Below are 21,964 nucleotides of genomic sequence, written 5' to 3'. Positions count from 1 at the left end.
GGTTTATATCCAAACTTTCAGCCAGGGGCTCAGAAGGAGTCATTCTGGGAGGCAGGCCTGCTTACCTCAGTCTTGGCTGTGGACCCTGAGAACACTCTCCAACTTGGATGCAGGCCTCACAGTTGAGGTCTTAAACCAGTCTCACTTACGAAGGCTAAGAGGGAGATCTGACCACCTTAGTGCCCCCCAGAGGCCTGCCGCCCTCAGTTCCAGGCCAGGAAGGCACTGGCTCTGAGAGGGTCCTTTACCCACCTCTCCAGAGACTGAAAGCACTGCTTCCCAGTCCAATCACCTGGGAGGCCAGGGCGAAGGATCACAGGTCAAGGCCTGCTTGAGCTACAGAGCAAGTTCAAGGTCATCCTGATCAATTTAGCAAGACCCTATCTCAAAAGAATGAAAAAGAGAGCTGTGGAAGTACCCCACATAGAGTACTCGTGGACTTGTGAGAGGCTCTAGGCAAAACACTGCTAAGGGAAAGTGATGAAGACACATAGAAGTGGAAAGAGATCTCACATTCACAAATTGGATGAACTGATCTTGTTACACTGTCCTGCTTTGTAAAGAGATCTATAGATTCAGCCCCAATCCCCTAATCAAATTCTATAGATTTTTTTCCGCCCACAGAAGTGGAATAAACAATCCCAAAATTGATATGGAACCAGAGAAGACGAGCCAAAGCAATCTTGAGCAAAAAGAATAAAACTGCAAGCTTCACTCCACTGGATCTCAAAATCACATGAAACTCCAGTCACAGAAACAATGGAATGAAATAGAGCAGAGGCGCCAAGAACATACAATAGAGAACGGGCAGTGCCCCCCCCCAAGTCCGTACAGAACACACCCAGACACCAAATTCTTAGCACAAAGGAGATTTATTACCCTAGAGGAATGGGGTTGTGGTGGGGGGGGGGCGGCAACACTGCCTCTGGATGGACAGAGAGAGCCAGCAGGTGTTTGTGCAGAAGTGGTTTTTAAGGAGGAAAGGGGGAAGTCTGTGCGAGGGTGAGCTGGTAAGTTCTGATTGGACAGGTAGCCAGTGTAGCCAAATAACAAATTTTGATTGTTGGACCTTGGTGTTTAGTCTCAGGAATGTCAGTGAACAAATAAGGGAATTTAGGGATGTAATCTAACTGTTTAGCAAAGGGGAGGGGAGGGGAGAGGGCAAACCCCGCTGCCGCCGTGTGTGCAATGCTTGGCCTGTCAGAGAGCCTTTCAGACAGTCTTTCCAATAAGTGATGTCAGGGAAACTAGATACGCAGCCAAAGAAAGACACTAGAATCTTATCCCCCACCGAAAACAAGCAAACAAACAACCCCAATGGAACACCTGGGCTGGTGGGATGGCTTAGCAGGCAAAGTCTTTGCTGATTGGGATTGGACTACCGGAACCTATGGTGGAAGGAGGGCACAGGCTCTTCTTGGAAGCTGCCCTCTGCACTCAACACCAGTGCTGTGGTATGTGGGTCCTCCAGCTGACATACGCACATCACACACAAATCAAAAACAACAACACCTGAAGACAGAAAGGGAGAGAGAGGGAGGTGCAGGGTGAGATGAGAAGAGAGAAAGCGCGCACACACATGGGTGGGGAGGATAAATACAAATACAGGAACACAGTCCAAGAATGGAGTCATGTGAGGGGAATTCTGAGTGCTTGGGAGAAAACTTCGAGAAAACATGGCAAGAATCTTGTGACCTCAGTTTCTTCCAAACGCAGAATTGTTCTTGGAATGTGTTTGCATGCTCCTCCCAGGTGGAGTGGAGGGGAGTGAGTGGACTTCAGCTGTTGCTATTCATAGGTCTTTAGGGAAAAACACGTTTTCTGCCACATGCAGCTTGTCCTTATGACTGTAAACTTTACTCAGGTGACTCTTAACCCTCGACTATAAATGTCTGATGCTTTGAATAAAGTTGGCTACTACATGAGACTTTAGTCTGCCTCATTTCTAGGCCCCTTTCACTCTCCCAGATTCACATGGCCAACTAGAACGGTAAACGATAAACACTCATGATAATGGTCTAGGCAAAGGGGTTTGAACAGTTTGTTATTAGTGATACTGGACTAACCAACAGGTAAATGAAAATGAAAACTACTCACAAAGAAATACTATTCATATCTGTAAATCTGTTAGGATGGCTATTATAAAAAAGATAAAAGTAACACATGTCGGAAGGGATGTGGTCGGCTCCCTGCATACTGTTGATGATACAGCTGTTATGGAAAATAGATGGAGGACCCCCGCCCCCATTCTGAAGTGAAATCACCACATGATCTAGCAGCTCTATTTGTGGGAGCATAGCCAAAGGAAAGAGGATCAGTGTGTTAGACCAAGAACGATGCGTCTGTGTTCACTGTGGCTGTATTCATAGTAGTCAACATAGGCAACTATCATAAATGCCCATCAGCAGAGGATGAATAGACAAACGTGGGGTCTTAAAGGAAAAAGGAAATCTTCCCATTTGTAGCAGAAGGGCAAACCTGGAGGGCATGCTAAGTAAAATAAGGTGGGTGAAAAGGTGAAATCTCCATGCCATCCATGTGAGACGTGAAAAAGACTGATTTGTAGAAGCAGATAGAATGCTGTGGTTACCAAGTGCTGGAGTTGCCAGTTTGCACTGGGGAGATGTTGGTTAAGAGCACATAATTTCAGTCAGACAGAAGGGGTAAGTTCATGTGCAACATGGTGACTGTCATTAATAATAGTAACATGCTATACAGTGTACTGGAAAACTACAAAGAGATTTTAAATATTCTTGCCATAAAATAATTATGGGAAGAAATGAAGATTTAACTAGCTTGATATAGCCGTTCCAATGTTTACATGATATCAAACACCGTGTTTTACATAAATATATGTAACTTTTGTCAATTATAAAAAAAATCCTAAGAACAAAACTCAAAAAAGTAAACACAAACCAAACAGAAAAAACAGTGGCATATTTTAAAGTCTGATGTGGTTATTCATTATCTCTTCTTTGGCTAACTCCTGACTCAACTTCCCTTTCCAGTTTCTATTACCTGGCTAATCTTTGATCTTGTCATTTATTTCCCTGGAACTTTTAAGCTTTACATTCTACAGAATTAAGTTGCAACATCTGGGACAATATGTCCTGGCTTCCACTGTTCCTGCTTCTCTCATTTTCTCTAAACAGAATAAAGCCATGCCACACTTGCTGCATCTGCCACTAGTTTCTCACTGCTCTTTAGGACTGGGATGCTTTTTTCTTGTCTATACACGTCCAGTTTTACTCATCCGGAGGGGCTAGGTCCATTTGCTAGAAACAATCTCTTTCTTGCTCAATTCCCCATCATTCTGATGCTCTTCAGAACCTCCTACTCTGTGATTTATTTAATGCTCTTATATTTTTCCTAGTAGGTGCTAAGACCTTGGACAGAAGACCAATACTGTTTTCACCTTAGTAGTCTATGGCATCTTCAATATAGAAACTTCCACGTAGCAGGTGCTTAATAAAGCAGTCTGAATGAGGCCTCAGTTCCATCAGTCACTGTTTCAGATCTGCACTGCTGATTCTGAATGAGTGGGATTAGATGCAGTCTAACAATCCATCTATGTTGTCTTGCAGTGAGGGACTCCAGAAGTCAATTCTTGGCCACGGTTCTAACCTGACACAACTGATTAGATGTGGAATTAATCCTTGAGGAAATACTGTGATGGCCCCACTCTTTACAGACCCCAGGAAATGCTGTAAACCCACTGCTTTTTTAAAGTGGTATTTGGAAGGTGCACTTGAAAGAACTCCGATACAATCTCACTCTCTCCTTTACACCCAGGAAATGTTGGCCAGTAGTACAAACGACTTCTGAGAGATCAGTGAGAGGCAGAAGTGGGAGCTGGACTCTGGTCTTCTGAGTCCTTGTCTAGCGAGCTCTTCACTTACCCTATTTTCTATGTATTTTCCCATTGCTGCTGGAAGAATAACTCAGTGAGGGTCCCGGTCAGTTATCTGCAATACTTCCTCTCATCAATGGCTGCACATGGGAAAAGCTTTCAAAAGCCATTCATAAACTGGTCTGTGAGAAAGTCTAAGGGGCGCCAGCTCTCACCTTCTTTTCTCGTTCTCTCTTCTCTTTGAGGAAATTAGTTACATGGCGATTTAGAAAAGACAGACTGATTGATGCTATGCTACAGTCCAACAACAGCTCCTGCTATTAATTGCTTTCTAATGGTAATTATGATCAGCTGTGTACAAGATATTTTCTTTTCTAATTGGCTATTACTGGTGAAGAGCAGTCTGTTATACAACAGAAGACTGTGCTAAATAAATAACCATAATTACAATTCTCAGGTCCTTACTGGGGGAAAAAAAATCAAGTATCTCTATGTATTTAGATAAAAGCATTAATTAGGGATGAGATGGGAAAGAGAAAGGCCATCTTTCTACTAAGAAATGAGGACAGTGTTGGAGAAATCCAGACATGAAACAATTCCTTCCTTTTACAAATGAAGCCACTTACAAACTTCAGTGAGTTCCCAAGTCAATACACACCATGGTTTAAGTGTGTCCACTTTTTTCCAGGAGCAACAAGGAAACATAAAGGACCATGAGTTCTGCTGAGAAAGGGAGGCAGAGCCTGACTGCAGAGAACAGAGACTCTGTGGACAAGGCCCACGAGTTCTCTTCATTTTTGTCCATACAGCAAGAACCAAGAAGCTGGTCTCCAGTCACCACTTGTCCTGGCTGGGTTGTGCATCAACTTGACACAAGCTCCAGTCATCAGAGAGGAAGGAGCCTCAGCTGAGGAAATGCCTCCGTGAGACCGAGCTGTAAGGCATTTTCGCAATTAGTGACAATAGCAGGGACCATCCCTGGGCTGGTGGGCCTGGATCCCATAAGAAAGCGGGCTGAGCAAGCCAGTAAGCAGTACCCCTCAGCTCCTGCCTCCAAGATCCTGCCCTGTTTGAATTCCTGTCCTGACTTCCTTTGGTAATGAACAGCAATGTGGAATTGTTAGCTGAATAATCCCTTTCCTCCCCAACTTGCTTTTTATTCACGGTGGTTCATCCCAGCAATAAAAACCCTAAATGAGACACCACTCACAGCATGATACTCTCCCTGACACTAAAGGCAAATGAAATTATGTGATAGTCCCTGGACTTACGGGCTTTTTTTAAAATTTATTTTTAATTTTTTTTTTTTTTTTTTTTTTTTTTTTTACAACCAGGGACTTGTCTTAGTCGAACTTTGCAGAACTGCCGTTTTCATATAGTCTGTCGTTGCTTTGACGCTATGTCCTGGAGCAGGCTATGTAAATGGCAGAGTGCTTGCCTAACATGCAGGATTCTCGGGGCTCAGTCATCACACTGCAACACAAACAGACTGGTAGCACCAACAGACTGGGGAGGCAGTGTCCAAAGCCAGGCTGACAGGTCTACACACCAGGTTCCAGGCTAGCCCGGCTACATAGTGAGACTCTGTCTCAAAAAAAAAAAAAAAACCAAAACAAAAAAAACACCTAATAAAGTAAAGGTACAGTTGGAGTTTTGTAGCAGCAGCAGCAGATGGAACCAGATGGGGGGCTGATCTCAGTGACTACAGAAAGAAAACAGGAGAGCAAACCTATGAGGAAAGCTTCAAGAGGCTTTCCACAGAAGTATATGGGCGGGAAGCCCAAAATCAGAGGAAGGAGTCGGCCTCCCCCCTTCCTGGAGTGACCCATTCTGGTCATTTTCTACCAGTCAAGAGGATGGCATTTTCAAAGAAATCTTGTCTGGTGTCTTAAGAAGAGCCACCCACCCCCCAACTCATTTTTGTTGTACAGGATCTGAATTATAAATGGGACACCCCATTCCTCTGCCATCCACACTTCAGTTGTAACAATGGAAAGGAGGTCCCTTGATTTGCTCGAGGTCACACAGTTTTAACTGTCCAGTCTGTCCAGCTCCCAGGTGTGTGCCCACTGTTGCCCTTTGGCTGGCACTTAGCCTGTATTTCCCTTCCTCAAGGGTTTCAGAGGACTTTCACACACACCACTCAAGCGCTTAACAATACTAGCAGTACTTTTTTTCTGATGAAATTAAGGTTTTCTTAAGTTTATTCTGTTACAAAGTAGAATAGTCAACATTAGAATCCAGTCTTGACTACTATTCCATACATTTCCTTCCATGTATTTTATTTATTCAATATATTTATTATTTAAGATATGCTAACCATGGAGAAAGCCTAACTAAATGCCAGATGGTCTTAAAGTATTCTGCTTGTCATTTGATGATTCCCACACTAAAGAAAGAAAAGATTAAGTCCTGTTTAGCTTCAAAAACATTTTGGGGTTCCTATGGCTAAAGATCGTACCTAACCTCCGCTGGACACTTTGCAAACAAAAGGCACTAGTCACAGAAAGATGGGATCAGCTGGAAAGAAAGGCAGAAGATGGATCACCGACATCATCATCACTGCTGAAAAATGCCACCTTGCTCCCGCTGGAGTCAAGGTCAGCAGAACACACTTGTCTCAGTACAAGGTGACAAGCCTACAAGGAACTGTGAGTGACATGCCAGTTCTGTAGTCTGATGTGTTCATTAGATAAACCATGGCAGTACTGGTTAGTTTTATGTCAACCTGACACAAGCTAGAGCCACATGGGAAGAGGAATCTCAATTGAGAAAATGCCTCCAGAAAAATTAACCTGTAGGCAAATCTGTGGTGCATTTTCTTAGTGATATATTTGGGAGGGCACAGACCATTGTGGGTGGTGTCACCCCTGGGCTGGCAGTCCTAGGTGCTGTAAGAAAACAAGCTGAGCAAGCCATGAGGGGCAAGACAGTAAGCTGCACTCCTCCACGGCCTCTGCACCAGTTCCTGCCTCAACTTCCCTGGATGATGGGCTACAAGATGAAATGAACCTTTTCCTTCCCAAGTTGATTTTGGTCATGGTGTCTGTTTATCACAGCAGTGGAAATGCTGAGACAACACTGAATCTAATTCTGGGACATTAGTCAGAACAGCTAATAAAAACCTTTATGAGCTGGCGGTGGTGGTGCAAGCTTTAAATCCCAGCATCCAGGAGGAAGATGGATCTCTGTGAGTTTGAGGCCAGCCTGGTCTCAGAGTGAGTTCCAGGACAGCCAGGGCTATACAGAAAAACCCTGTCTTTAAAAAAAAAGAAAAAAAAAAGCCTTTATGTATCCAGCTGTTGCAGATGACAGCTAACGTCCAATGTCTAGTTCTATATACCCTCATCTGCATTTAGAAGCACGATTTCTGTTATGTGACTCTGATAAACATCTTGTTTTCAAAATGGAGTCCTGAATGTGTGTTGGGAAGAACATTACTGTTTTATGAGAATGACAGAACTACATTAGTACAAAGAGAGTTGCATACAAATTCACTATGATACTGCAAAAGTGTCCACCAGAAGCAAGACTGCATCATGCGCATGTTCTTACACTGAAACCACAGGTACTGCAGCAGGACAGTTACATTGCTCTTGCTGCAGAAGGAGGGTCACAGTTTGGTTGGCCTGAAGCCCGTAAGTAACCAGGATTCCAACCTAAGTTGGTCTGATCTTACCTTCTTCACTCTACCATACCACCCAGCTCTAGAAACACTCGCTTAGAGTGTATCTGTGTTTTAGGATGTCAGCTTCAGACTTCAGCTAATAGAATCTAGTTACCATGTCAAACTGTTATACTTGTGCATTGGATAAAAGCCCTCTTTCAGGTAGCGTGTGACCTTGCACACACCACTTTTTAAAGTCATTTTCCTCATTTATAAATAAAAGGGACGAAACTAGATGAATTCTGTAAGTGGTTTGAAACAGTAAGTACATGACACAGCACTTCACAGACATAAGCCATCACCACCACCACCATTACTATAATAGTCCCTTTTATAATGGCTTCTCTCTGAAGCCAGAAGTGGGGTCTCCTGTATTATAGGAAAATAAAGATGCTCAGAGAAAGTCCTTGTACCAAACAAGATATACAAAGACCATATTTCTATAATTCTTTTTTTTCCCATGACACCCTCAGGCCCATCCCTTGCAAAGCCATCCCAGCCGACAGAAGAGTCCTGGAGGATGTGTGGCATGGGAAGGTGGTACTGTGTAGGGTAAAGCAGTATAGACAGTTATGTAAAGGGCTTTCAGAGCACAGAGTTGCCATGTGAGCACATAGCTCTTTGACAGATACTGTGACAGCTCCCACATTCCAGAAGGGTATTGCTGGCATAAGCAGTTATCATGGGCGCATTCCCAAGCTTCCCCAGGGTTACACCATAAGAGGTTACGCCTCTTACCTAGATCCAGGACCAGAGGCCAGGCAGTTTTATTGTTCAGTTAGGTATAGCTCCATAATAAGAGCAACTGATATTTACCCAAGTCTAACTCTATAGCACAAGTATGTACAGGGCTTTCATAAATATGTAACTCAAAGGAATTTTGCAAGGCTGGTATTTGTGTATGTTTTCACTATTGTGGAACACACAGCAAACCTCTATGTTAAATAGTTATTCGATGCCAGAATTAAAACTGAAATAGAGCTTTTCTCAAATAGAGTCTAAGCCTCTTTCCATAGCCATATAAGAGACTAGAGGGAATGAATGCTAGGAACTTAGAGGAGAGCCTGCAGGAAACTAGCTACCAGCCATATAGAAGATGGGAGGCACAAGTCAAGGTTCATGTGGCAGGTCATTCATTTCCAGAATTCAGATTTAAAGACCAGACCTAAAGCATTCTCTGAAAAATTAATCATTATCTAAACAATATTAGAAGATCATTTTTTTTTAAAGGGCAGAAAAACAACATCAAATGCAAACCATGATTAGTTCTGACAAAATATCTTCTGATAATACTTTGCACTGCTAGTTGGCATGTATACCTTTCACAAACATAAATCATTTCCTTGCTCTTTTTTTAAATCCCATTTCAATTGTTCCACTTGAAGTGGCAGCAATACTAAACACTTTTAGTAAGTTTCAAAAATATTCTAAGCATTTAAACTGTTAGCCCTTAATGCATGGGGCTCTGACAGTCGATGGATATAAAGTAAATAAGGCTTGGCTTTAGTAAGTGAAGATGCCAACAAGTAACTGTAGTCTTATAAGAGAAGGAGATAATGAAGAGATGGGCATGGAAAAGGGCTGACGATGAGGCTGAAAAGGGAGTAAATAGTACCTAGAGAAGCTGGACCTACTTACGCATGCAGCAGAGTTACAATGATTTCCAGTGGAGACCTCTAAAATAGATTTGTTTTCAAAGGTAGGCTAAAAGGGGTAACATTAAGTGTCAGATAGGGCAAGAGGAAGGTTCTCCAGTGGGGGAGGTTGGAATACTGCTCAGGTCAAACATTTATTAAATATCAACACTGTGCCAGATCAGACAGACAAAAGCAAGTCCAACAAAGACTTGGTTTTCCGTCTGGAGCTCAGACTTAGAGGTGCAAGATACAAACAAGTAATCAGTAGTGATGGTGAGGGCTGAAAATAAAATCAGAATAGTGGTTATGGAAATGAACAGAAGGGCAGATTCCACTGACATCCCAGGAACAGAGAAGTAGGACTTGGTAAGTGATCAAATTCAGGGCCTGTGGGCAAGACGGGACTCAAAGCTGCTGCCCAGGTTTCTAGCTTAGACTTGAGGCTGTTGACCAGACTATGAAGCACAGGAGTGCACTTGCTTCCCTCCCCCACTCTCCTACAGACACTAATGTCATAGATCCAGACACTACCATCATCGTCTACGAGGAATTCATTTGGAGAAAACAATCAAGGTGATTGCCAGAATCTTACAATACAGGTAAACATTGTCAGAAGAAACCACCCCAGTCACAAAATCATCCTAAAAGTATCAATTGCTAAACTACATAGATCATGCTCTAATGGATTTCTTGTTAAAAACCAGGTTAGAATAAACAGCAACATACAGCAGTCAAGTGTTTGAGATGCTGAATTTCTCTGCTATCTGGTGTGTGTGTGTGTGTGTGTGTGTGTGTGTGTGTGTGTGTGTGTGTGTGTGGTGTGAGCACCTGTACACCTGAATGGGAAGGCCAGAGGAAGTCATGAGGGATCTTCCTTTTTTATACTGTACCTTATTTGCCTTAGACTCTCACTGAAACTGAAATTCATGGTTTTTGCTAAACAGGCTGGCCAAAGAGCATCTGGGACCCACCTACATGTTCCACCCCACAAAGCTAGGGTTACTGGCACAAGGGGCCACATTTGGCTCCTATGTGGGTGGGTACTGGGGACTGGAACTCAGGTTCTCACGCTTGCATGGCTTAATCACTAAGCCATCTACCCAAACCCTAATTTTTGTTTTTAATTTTAGGAAACAATATGACAAACTAGTTTCTTCTGTTCAAATGAATGGCAAGCAGGGATGTTCAAGTCTTGCCCTGACCCTGTCATTTAATTTCCTCTCCACATGAGCCTCAGCAGTCATCCATAGCTCTCAGCTCAGTCCCAGGCCCTTAGCAACAGCATCCGGAGTTTGTCTCAGCACCCAATGGGGTAACTTGCACACGGGAAAACTAGCAAGGAGGACAGGTGCACACTTGGTGCCATTTCTTTCTTTATCTGTGTTGCCAACAAAGATGCCTTTTTGGTATTTCTCAAAAAGTAAGACAGTTTTGTTGAGAGCCAACCAGTGCAGGGACCGGACCAAAAGAAGGGCGCAGCAGTGTCAGCAAGGGAGCTGTGTATACCAGCACTCCACTTAGTGACTCCTTCCAGCAGAGATTTTAGAGAACTGCAAAGATTTCCATTAAATGACTCCTCAGGCCCTTCTGTCTTGGGATATTAAACACACAGATTGACATTTTAATTAGAACTAGAGGGAAACCTCTGAAAAGACACAGTGTACCAGAAATTAAAAAGGTATGTGATTTTACAGAGAAAGACATGCTTGATAACTTAAGTGCCTGCCTAAGAAGAAATACACTCCTGATGCAATTATTCCCATCTAAAATATGTGTCCCATTTTGCAGGGTTTAAAAAGAATTCTGATAAAGTCATGAAATGATACATTATTAAAGGGGAATTTTAAATGACAAATTTACTTACTAAAAATGACATAAAAACCAACCATTAAGCTCTCCCAGTCACTGCTACAAATCAATGATAATATTGGGCAGTTCTGAGACAGGGAAAGGGACACTTCTATTACAAACATTGCTTAAATACTTTTTGCTGAAAATAAGTTGGAGCCTAAAATTAAGCTTGCATTAGTCACCTAATTCAGTCCTACCATATTTCAACACTGGTCCTGGATTAGTAATTTCCTCATAGTTGATCAAGTATTGGATAAAGGATACTTGGATATTACTGGGGAATATGAATGGTTATATTTTTTAAGACAGAAAACTAACATCTATGTAAAATTTACATAAGAGACTGGCTGAAATATGGAATATCTGTTCTATGGAATATATGTGTAGTCACCAAGAAATAAAACAACAAATGTTCTGATATGGAATATCTTTGATGAACAACAAGAAGAAAGTTGTAGATCTTTGAGTTTACTAGAATTATCCTTTTTATTAAAAAATGAACTACACCACATATTGTTGTTGGTTGTTTTTTATTTTTTGCTCTTTTGGGGGGCCAGCCAACTAGCTCCCAAATAAATCACATATAGTCTTATTATTACTTATGAATGCCCATCCTTAGCTTGGCTCGTATCTAGCCAGCTTTTCTTAAGTTATCCCATCTACCTTTTGCCTCTGGGCTTTTATCTTTCTCAATCCTGTATACCTTTCTTTACTTCTTACTCAGTGGCTTGCTGTAGCTGGGTGTCTGGCCCCTTTCATCCTCCTCTCCTTTTCTTGCTCCTTGATCTCCTCCCTCTCCCAGATTTCTCCTCCCATTTATTCTCTCAGCCTGCCAGCCCTTCCTATCTTTTCTCGTCCCAGCTCTTTATTAGAGCATTCAGCTCTTTATTAGACCAATCAGGTGTTTTAGACAGGCAAAGTATCATAGCTTCACAGAGTTAAACAAATGCAACATAAAAGAATGCAACACATCTTTGCATCATTAAAACAAATGTTCCACAGCATAAACAAATGTAACATATCTTAAAATAATATTCCACAGCAATGTATAGTATAAAGGAATATGTTACTAAAAATATGCACCAAAGTTTATAAGAGTATCTGTGTAGTAGAGGGGTTTTACTATTTTTTTTAAATCTAAATGATGCCTCTGAAAGAACTGTTTGAAATATTTTTAATGAATTGTAAGGTAACTCATAACTTTTAAATATTTTATGTTTTGGAAGTATTTGCAAATTTTTAAAATAAATTAATCCGTGAGAAAAAGTTATCAATGTTTCCAACTTTATATCTTAAAATGGTAGCCCTCTGGAACTTTGATAATTTGCAAAAAACATAAGTCTGTTATATAAGAACGGGGTATACAGCTAACCCAATGATAGGTTGCTTATACGATGGGAATTTCACTCCCGGGAAGTGGGGAAAAAATTGCACTTCATTTCTCTGCTCTGAGATTAAAAAACAAAAACAAAACAACCTTCTACTAAATCTCAATTTAGCTGTGAAGGTGAAAGGAAAAAGCACCAACAAGGACCAACAACCAAAACCAACCCCCAAATCATACCCATTAAGGACAGAGAACTTGGTGTGCTAAATTATACACTCAAGCAAAAGGGGGTCTGGTGGGAAGTGGAGCAAGACCAAAAGAAAAAGGCGGTCTATGTGTGGCTTTCAAAATTTGATTTTTGATCTCTACAGTGGAACTGAAGATAACATCAAAGTCAGGTAGATACAAAGTAGCTGTGATGACTTTCAAAACCACCTTTTAAATATTCAGTGAAAGCCGGAGTGCACGTAATTCTTTTTTTCTCTTTCTCTGAGAATTTAGGACTTAAGATCTCCCAGGGTCCACATTCAACTCTGGGGATTCTATCCTTTGGAGGGCCAAAGGATACCTGAGATGCACACACCCTTTCCCTTCAGAGAGTACTCCAACCAGCAACCGGCAAGTAAGTATTGGTGAGCTGTGACCAGTCTCCAACTTGGAAACCTGTCCCAAACTAAATTAAAACACCTTTCCAAAGCCAAACTCAGCAAACCGAGCAGGGCTAATGGCATTGGCTGGGAAATAGCTGGTAATCCCAGCACTACAATCACACACGTGCGACCCAGACCAGACTCACACCCACTCGGTGGCAAATGCAAAGCACGGAATTCCAACCCGGAAGACAGCAAAAGGAGCTTTCCCAGTGGCCGGGACCGCAGGTCTTCCCATTTCTCCTCCAGACCAAGACACTCTCAGCCAGGCAACCGTCCGCCCCACCCATCTCTTTGGGTCCCTCCCGAGGCTCTCTTCCCGGCGCCAAGGTGGTCTCCGAGTTGACCGGCTCTTAAGGTCCGAGTGGGGGCCACATGCACCCCGAGCACGGGGAAAATGTAGACAGGTCACCCGCACCCAAGGGACAGCGCACTCACCTTCATGATCCACGTACCCGACTCCACCGCGGACGCCCGCAGCGTCCTCCCGCGGGTCCTCACAGAGCCCCTCGGCCTCTGTAGCAGCCATCACCTGGCCCAGCAGAAAGGGGCGGGCCGTGGGCGGAGTGGAGAGGGGATCCACCAATAGGAACGCGTCTGGGGTCGCGTGCCGACCCACTGGGTGATTTCCTACACGCCTCGGCCGGGCCGTCACATTCTGGACCAATAAGATGCGGCGAGCCTAACTGGTTGCCCCGCCCCTAACCGCTGAAGCCTCGCCCCCTTCCGGCGCCCGGAGACCAAGAACTACAACTCCCGGCATGCTGCGTGGGCGGTGGGGAGGCAGCGCTGGATGAGCCGCTGACGGGCGGGGGTGCGCCCGCGAGTGCCCCGGCGTGTTCGCTTAGTTCAGTGAATCAGAACAATGACTGCGCCGCCGGGTCCCCGCGAGCGCCTCGCAGGGCTGTGAGCAGCCGCGGCCGGCAAAGCGGCGGGCGGCGCAGCCTCGGCCGTGTAGTGTCAGTGCCCGCTCGGGAGCCCCGGGCGCTGCCCCTGCCCAGAGCCGCAGCCCGCGCGATCCACCGCGCTCCAGCGCCGCAGCTGCTCTCCGGGAGCCGTGCATTGTTGTGAGCCACTGGAGGGGCGCGGGGATTGCATAGCCCGGAGCCCCTCAGCGCCCTTTATAGCCATGTGGATACCTACGGAGCACGAGAAATACGGCGTGGGTGAGTGCTCGCGGGCGAACTTTTATCACGCTCCTGTCCTTGTCCCCACGCACAGCTTGCCCCGCTCCAGGCTGCAAATGCCAGGTCTTGGCATAGCGCAGCGGGTCCCGGGCTTGGCAGCCGAGGGGCGCGCGCTGGGGTCTCGCTCCCCACCGCGCACTCAGCACGCCTCGAACCCGGTCCCGGAACGTTGGGACAGCAGCCCCGGGCTCCGCTGGCGGAGTTTGGAGCGGCCGCGGGGCGTGTTGCGTGTCAAGTTGGACGGGGAGGCCAACAGGGTTTCTCTCGGTCCAACCCATGCTGGCCCACAGCGGCAGAGAGGCAGCAGTGGGCTGCAAGGATTTCCTGGGGTGCTGAGGGAGACCACGATCCCGCAGCGAGAACACTCCCGAACAGTAGGGAGGCGCGAAGTCCCTGCGGCTGGGGTCGGCATTCCCAGAGTGCGGAATGTTGCACCGGCAGCCCCTGTGACAGAGGGAGCCCGGAGGCAGCCTCCTTCCTCCCTGGCCTCCCTGGTGTCTGGTGTGTGTGTGTGTGTTGCCGGCGGGGGTTGGTAAATTTCAACATCTGTGCTGCTGCGCTCTTTGGTCCTGGGAAGGGAACCGAGATTTCGGCAGCGTTTTTACTTCTGGACACCTTTTCCACCAGGGAATGAGCGCAGTGGGCGTCGTGGAGGCCGACTGGAAAGTGATGAGGGAGAGGGGGGTCAGAAAGCCTGGCTCTTGGATGCTGGGAGGCAGCTTTTAGGAGAGGACGACCCTGGCACTGATTTGGGAGAAAAAGGAACCGGATAGCGTTCACTGTTATTTGCAAAGGTGAACAACAAAGGACATTAATGTTGACTGATGAATACAGGAGGCTCCCTTCCCTTCCCTCCTCCCTTTTCGGGAGGACTACAGTTCCCGTTTTTTTTGTTGTTTGATTTCAGCTGGGTCCCCCCCTCGACAGTCGCTCGTTTTAGGGTTGAGACTATTAAGAAGCGAGGCTCACTGACAAGCCTGAAGCGGTGGCCAAATGCAATTATAACCTCCCAGAAGGTCTAATAGAAAGAAAGCATTATAGATTTTACTGACAATCTTCATTTCCTTTAATGCCCCGTCCTGCCGATTGGCATTCTTGTTTTTATTGTGGACGGACCTAGTGATTTAGATGATACAGAGATGTGTTTATGTTCTGAATTCATTCTCCTGTAATTTAAAAAAATCTGGAAAACCTTTCAAGGGAGTCCTAATCACAAGAGATTACCCCACCCCACCCCCCACTTTGCTTAGGGATGGGACTCATCTACAGAAGGGACTCTATGATTGAACAAAGTCATATTTTACATGAGCTTCGGTTCTGTGCTGTGACTGGTTATCAAGACAATAGTTTGTCGTGTGGAACCCCTTTGAGAAGGGGTTCCAGCTTCTGACTGTAAGGTAAGCCCTTGCCAAAGGGCTCTCCCAGAGAGGTGTAGATAGTGGTTGTTTTCTCTCCTTTCCCTCCTCCTTTTGGGGGATCAGATAACCCTTGCAAGGGAGAAAGCATTTCCTTGTCTAAGCTAATGAGGAACCAGAGGGCATTGCCTCCCAAACCGTCCTGACACCTGGTGCAGGCATCTCAGACCCATCTAGGCAACACTGTCCCGCTGGGAGTCGATCCCAGAGGTTGTTTTCTTGCAAGTGTTAAATTATACAGATTATGGATGACATTTATTTTTCTAGATTTCCTTATGTGCCAGGTCACAGCTGGGGTGCTGATATCGATTAGTTTTTCTCTTGCCTTTCTTTACAAGCTGTGGGCAGAGGCTTAAGAACCACTCTGGGATTTCCTGGAATGGCAACCGGATATGATCAGTCAAGTGTTTGGGGCTTGCTGCAGACACATAGACTTGGGAAACAGAGTAGAGGAGGAAGTAAGAGAGTGTGCATGTTTGGGAAAGGGAGGCGGTAAGAAGGTGAGAGGTGAGACCATAGAGGGAGTTTCTGCCCCAAATTATTGCTGAGGTGCTCATTTATGCAATGTCGTATACTCAAGACTGTTAATCATCTTTTATTATTAAGTTTTGAGCATTTGGTTTGTGGAATGCTTAGCTGTTTTTTGAGAACCCATCTGTTAGTCGGGTGTGTGTTGAAAATTTTGCTAGGATACTTACATGTGGACTTCTATTTCTCACCATGGTGAACAGTATTTGGAGCTGCTTAGATTACAAAGTCCTTAAACATTTTAAAAATCTGAGTTACGATTCTCTGTTATTAAGGGGAATGTACATTATATTTGCCTCATAGCAGGTAAGTAAGTCAATTTCCTTATTCCTATACCCAAAGTATCAGTGTATAGTGTGTATTTTTTCAGTGGTGCTTCTTCTTAAGTATGGTCATGTATATAAATGTCTGTATAACTTAGGATTATACACACAGTAATATAATGGATAAAATACTTACATTTTATACTTGTAAGATGTGTCAGGGTAGACATTCAAGTCGGGCACATAGCAGTTATTTTAATATTGAATTGATGAGTAAGCATAACACAATTGACATTTATCCTCTGATTCTCTGGAAGTCTACTAGTGAGGATTTAGTCCTCAGGGATAAAGAACCTTGCCTTAAAAAAATCTATTAGTAACTGAGCTTGGTGATATAGACCTGCTTATAACCTTAGCTACTTAGAAGATTCAGGAATCGGATACTCAAGTTTAGGGCCTGCCTGCGCTACAGAGCAAACTATGGGCTAGCATGATCAAGCTAGCAAGACCTAGTATAAACATATACACACATGCATACATGCATTCATAAATGACTGGAAATAAGCTGAAGTTGAAGCACTTCCCTAGCAAGCATGAGCCTATAGATTCAGTCCCCAATATTGCCAAGAGAAAAAAGGTCAGGGTTGAGGATGAGGCTCAGTGGTCCAGCGTGAGAGCTAGGGTATGATGTTAGGCACATTTGTCTTAGGTAAAACTAATGAGCTCCTGCTCCCATTGACACACCGCTGTCCACTGTGTTACTGGAGGTACATGGTCTAACCCTTTTGATCCTGGTCTCTGGGGTAAGTGCTACCCAAGGTCTTGACCAGTACTACTTCTGCAGAGTTCTTCCAACCAAACGTGTCTTTTGTTATAAAACATCATCAAGGGGTAGCAAGTGCTTACTAGAGAGATGCTTTTGTTGTGATGTATCCCACATGGTTTGAAACTAAAATCAGAAGTTAGCGAATGCCTTGTGGAAGGCTGCCAGAATCCAGGTGATTGCTGCTCTCTTTCTCAATCTGTTTGATTCTGTTTCTCTGGGACGAGTTCCATGGGCAGTGACTCAAGTATTCTTTTTTTTTTCTTTTTTTTTCTTTTTCTTTTTTTTTTTTTGTTTTTGTTTTTGTTTTTGTTTTTCGAGACAGGGTTTCTCTGCGTAGCTTTGCGCCTTTCCTGGAACTCACTTGGTAGCCCAGGCTGGCCTCGAACTCACAGAGATCCACCTGCCTCTGCCTCCCGAGTGCTGGGACTAAAGGCGTGCGCCACCACCGCCCGGCTCGACTCAAGTATTCTTGATCACCCACTTATAAATGCCCTCCGGACCTCTCTGCGTCTCTGGCATGTCCTCCTCTGTTCTTGTGCTTCATACAGTGGTGCACATTGCTTGGAAGGAGAGCTAAAGCCACTGATGATGCTTACTTGTTCACTATTGGTGCACAGCAGTCTCGGAGGAGTCGATTGATCTTCTGAGCCTCAGGCTCCTCTGTTTCAACTTAGGTCGCTGTTGTACCTTTGTGAGCCTGGTTAAGTTAGCCAGAGAATATGGGCTACCAAACCAAACAAAAACAAAAATAAAAAAGAAAGAAAAAAAAATTAGCCCCAGTGAGCCTTACAAAAAACAAAACCCCAAGCAAGCTGCTCAGAAGGTCCTGAATGTCATTTTAAAAATTAAGTATTACAGTCCTGATTTCACCTAGCCTCATAAATATTCTTGTTCCATGTTTCTCTGGAAGTGCTTTTAGAACACATTGGAGTGGGAATCATGTTCCTTAACCATGTTCAAATTCAGAGGAAGAGGCGCCTTCTCTTTCTTGTTTAGGGTCTTGGACCTCCTTCCCTTCGGAAGGGCTCCCTGATGGTAGCTTGTGTGAGAGTTGGCAGGGTGTGTACCTTTCTCTGGGCTTTTGTCAGTTTCATGGCCGTTTCCTAAATTGTTTCCTATTTGTGCTGCTGTATTGTAGACAGATAACACGTCGAGCTAAGTAGTTTGGGATTGTTGGGCGCTTCGAGCCTGGTGCAGGCGCTGTACTGCAAGTGGGAGGAAAAGAATAATTAGAAGGGCTGTGCCGGCGATGGAGCCGATGCTCTTGATCTAGTCTCCTGCGGCAATAGCCGGTAAAAAATGGTTCCCTGCTTTTGGTCATTGTCCTATGTGATGATTCTTTCATAAGGTCCCCATGGTAACAGAGATGCTGTCCTTCCCTTCCAGTCTTGATTCACTTTAAAAGCTATTATAGTAGCACCATAAAGATTACAAAATTTCAAGAAACACAGACTTTTCTTGTTTTGAGCTGTATTCATTACCATAACACTTTCAGAATTCTCGTTGACAATGTATGGCCAAGTTTTTCCCATGTTGACTTTATGTTGTGAGCACATATATCAAAAAAACATTTAACTAAAGCAAAAAAAAATGGTAGTAGAATAGCCTACTAATGCAACATTTCATATTTGAAAAAAATGTGAAAATGTTTTTTGTGAGCTTTCCCTTTGGAGCAGAGCAATAATTTACACTTCAGAGATGAGGAAATAATATCATTTGTTCTAGCTGAAAATCTTTTAATCTTGTACTATCATCCTCATAGAAATCATGAACTCCTGCCCTGCTGTATACTAAGCTCCCCTAGAACCACTCCACACACACAAGGAAAACCACATTTGCCCACATTCCATGTTATCTAGTCTTTTTCATTAAAGCTGTCATTACATTGACTCCGTGACTTATTAATGGCTCCAGACTGCAATGCCACATGTATGAGACTGAGTGCATTAGATCTAAGACCTTTCTGTCAAGTTCTTTACATGGTGTTAGCATGGAGTTTTTATATTTTGTTCTTTTTCCATTTTCCTGTGTGTGCATGTATGTGTTTGCATGTTTTCTCTGTGTGCCCACACTTAACATGCTCACCTGGAAGCCCAAAGTTGATATTGGGAATATGCCCCTTCTCCCATCTCCAACTCCTCCCAAATCCTCCTAACCAACTCCTCTTGAATTAATGACCTCTGCTTCTCTAATGTGTGTGTGTGTGTGTGTGTGTAACTGACTGAGCCAAATTAGTGTTGACCTTATTTGCCATTATGTTTAGGATTGAGCCTTAGGATTGGCGTCCCATCCCTAAAAACAAACAAACAAACAACCTCACGACAGCTGGCTCTTACTCTCTCAGCAGCCATCGACTGCAGCTCTTCATTTAAGGTCGTGGCCTTGTGAAATTTTCTCCATACATGGACATGTGGACTGGCATGATCTTTGCAGATTTTTTTGTAGAAGCAATATCCCATGATAGTCCAGAAGACATTATCACATTGCAGTTGTCCCACTCCTCTGGCTCTTACAAGCTTTCCGAGCCCTCTTCCTTGATGTTCCTTAGCATTAGGTATAGGGGTTGGTTAATGACATTCTGTTTGAGACTGAGGACCCTATCGTCACTTACACTGTCCATTTTGACCTGTTGTGAATCTCCCTAATAGTTTCCAGCTGCTTCGTAGGAAGTTTCTTTGGTGAGCCGTGAGAGCTGTCCTGTGTATATGGATGTAGGGACACATGTTTAGGATGCAGTTGGGAACAATATTACTTTAGGGATATGGTAGTAATAGGTTCTCCTATAGGGCCTATGGTCTCTAGCCACAGGTTCTTGGCCAGGTTTACAGTGTCAGGCCTGAGCTCCCTCCAGTCAACAGGCATTAGGTCCAATTAGATAACTCTTAGTTGTCCCAGAAATACAGATGCCACCATTGTACCCCCGAGGATGTCTTTCCAGTACTGTCCTTGTGGTTCTCAGGGTTTACAGCTCTCTTTGCAGCTGGTATAGCACCTTCCAACACCATGAGAACCAGCTGTCAGGGAGGAGGCTTCCAGGTCAGGCTAGCTTGATTCTTCCAAGTCCTGTGGCTGAAGTATGTGGTGTCTTTAGCAATAGGTTCTTGTTTTCATGCTCTGGTAGGCAACCAAGATCCACGGGAATAACCTGTATTATTTTGAGTATTTTTTGTGTGCCTCTCTGCCTGGGTCTTTCTTAATGCAGTTGATCTCAAAGTGTGGGACTCTTCACATCATTCTTCTGGCACTACTCTGTAGCTAGAGTTTTCCTGCCTTGCCCACAGTCAGGACAAATCTCTCTCTCCCGCCAGTCCCACAGCTGCTCAGACCCAACCAAGTAAACACAGAGACTTATATTGCTTACAAACTGTATGGCCGTGGCAGGCTTCTTGCTAACTGTTCTTATATCTTAAATTAACCCATTTCCATAAATCTATACCTTGCCACATGGCTCGTGGCTTACTGGCATCTTTACATGTGGCTTGTTCTGGCGGCGGCTGGCAGTGACTCCTTCTGCCTTCCTGTTCTTTCTTTTCTCCTTTTCTGTTAGTCCCGCCTATACTTCCTGCCTAGCCACTGGCCAGTCAGTGTTTTATTTATTGACCAATCAGAGCAATTTGACATACAGACCATCCCACAGCACAGCCAAGTGCAGACCATCTCAGACACCTGCACTCAGGCCCGTGGTCCTAATCATCCTCTATGCGGACCTGCTGGGTAAAGCCACGAGGAACCCGAGAACGGGCTCCCACAGGACATGCAGAACATCCCACAGCACTATTCTCTTAGAAGATACTTAGAGCACACATCTACTGAGGCATACTGCCAGTGGTATATGTGCTGGTGGTTAGTTTATAAGTTGACACAAACAGGAGTCACCTGTGACTAGGGTACCTCAACTGAGAAAACACCTCTACTGAGTGACCTATGAGTTCCTATGGGAGCTGGGAGCTCATTATCTATCATCTATCTCTCTCTCTCTCTCTCTCTCTCTCTCTCTCTCTCTATCTATCTATCTATCAGCATAAAAGTGAGTAAAGAATTACTACTGTAATTGGCAAGTCATAAATACCTGGACCAGTTACCAATTCTCAGCTTGGCAAGGTATGGATGGAACAGTGTGGGTACACAACTCTTTAAGCGCAGGAAGGGCATTCAGTATGTGGAGGAGGAAGATCAAAACTTTGAGGCCAGGAACTCATAGGGAGACTTTCTCTTAAAAAAAAAAAAAATTAGATCAAGAAGCGAATTAACCAGCCAACCAAAAAAATGTGGATGGAATCTGAGAGCTAGTTAGGAAATAAAAGCAATAGTGCTTCATAGTTGAACATGAGGAGCTGGAGAAAAGCTTAGGATGTTGTCCTAGTGAGCTGAGGATATTATAGCAAAAATACCAAAGACAGGTGGTTTAACAATAGAAAGTTATTTCCCACTTGGCTGGAGACTGGAAGTCCAAGAACAAGATCCTAGCTAACTCGGTTTTTGCTTGCCGGTGGCCACTTGTGGTGGTCCTCGTAGAGCTGGCCAAAGCAAGCTCTCTCTTTCCTCTTTTTGCAAGAGTAACAGTACCACTGTGAAGGCTCAACCCATTGACCTCATTGTCACTCCATGTCTTCATCTTCAAATGCTGTCGCCTTCAGGATTAGCGCCTCTGTATGTTAATTTGTGGATTACAAACCCACAGCCCATAGACGTCCAGCTTTCTGCTTGGATACCCTGATGAATCAGTGTCTCCTGGTCAGTAAAGGAGACTTGTTTGCCTAGGT

General features: G+C 44.3%; 2 protein-coding genes across 7 annotated transcripts in view; one reads left to right on the top strand and one right to left on the bottom strand.

The window, feature by feature from the left end:
* Znf277 (zinc finger protein 277) overlaps positions 1–13,581 on the bottom strand; it is a 131,798-nt gene extending 118,217 nt beyond the window's left edge. The window contains exon 1 of the mRNA XM_042260682.2: positions 13,421–13,581. Within this exon, the coding sequence (XP_042116616.2) occupies positions 13,421–13,511 (91 nt within the window). The 5' untranslated portion in view covers positions 13,512–13,581. The remainder of the gene's footprint in view (positions 1–13,420) is intronic.
* Positions 13,582–13,719: 138 nt separating this feature from the next.
* Positions 13,720–21,964, top strand: part of Dock4 (dedicator of cytokinesis 4) — a 420,596-nt gene continuing 412,351 nt past the window's right edge. For all 6 annotated transcript variants that reach the window (XM_076550740.1, XM_076550742.1, XM_042260678.2 and 3 more), the window contains exon 1: positions 13,720–14,148. In XM_076550740.1, coding sequence (XP_076406855.1) covers positions 14,112–14,148 — 37 coding nt within the window. In that variant the 5' untranslated portion in view covers positions 13,720–14,111. The remainder of the gene's footprint in view (positions 14,149–21,964) is intronic.

Source organism: Peromyscus maniculatus, chromosome 14 (assembly GCF_049852395.1).
Source record: "Peromyscus maniculatus bairdii isolate BWxNUB_F1_BW_parent chromosome 14, HU_Pman_BW_mat_3.1, whole genome shotgun sequence".
Taxonomy (NCBI): Eukaryota; Metazoa; Chordata; class Mammalia; order Rodentia; family Cricetidae; genus Peromyscus; species Peromyscus maniculatus.
Note: the sequence above shows the minus strand (reverse complement) of the source record. Positions and strands in the feature narration are given on the sequence as shown.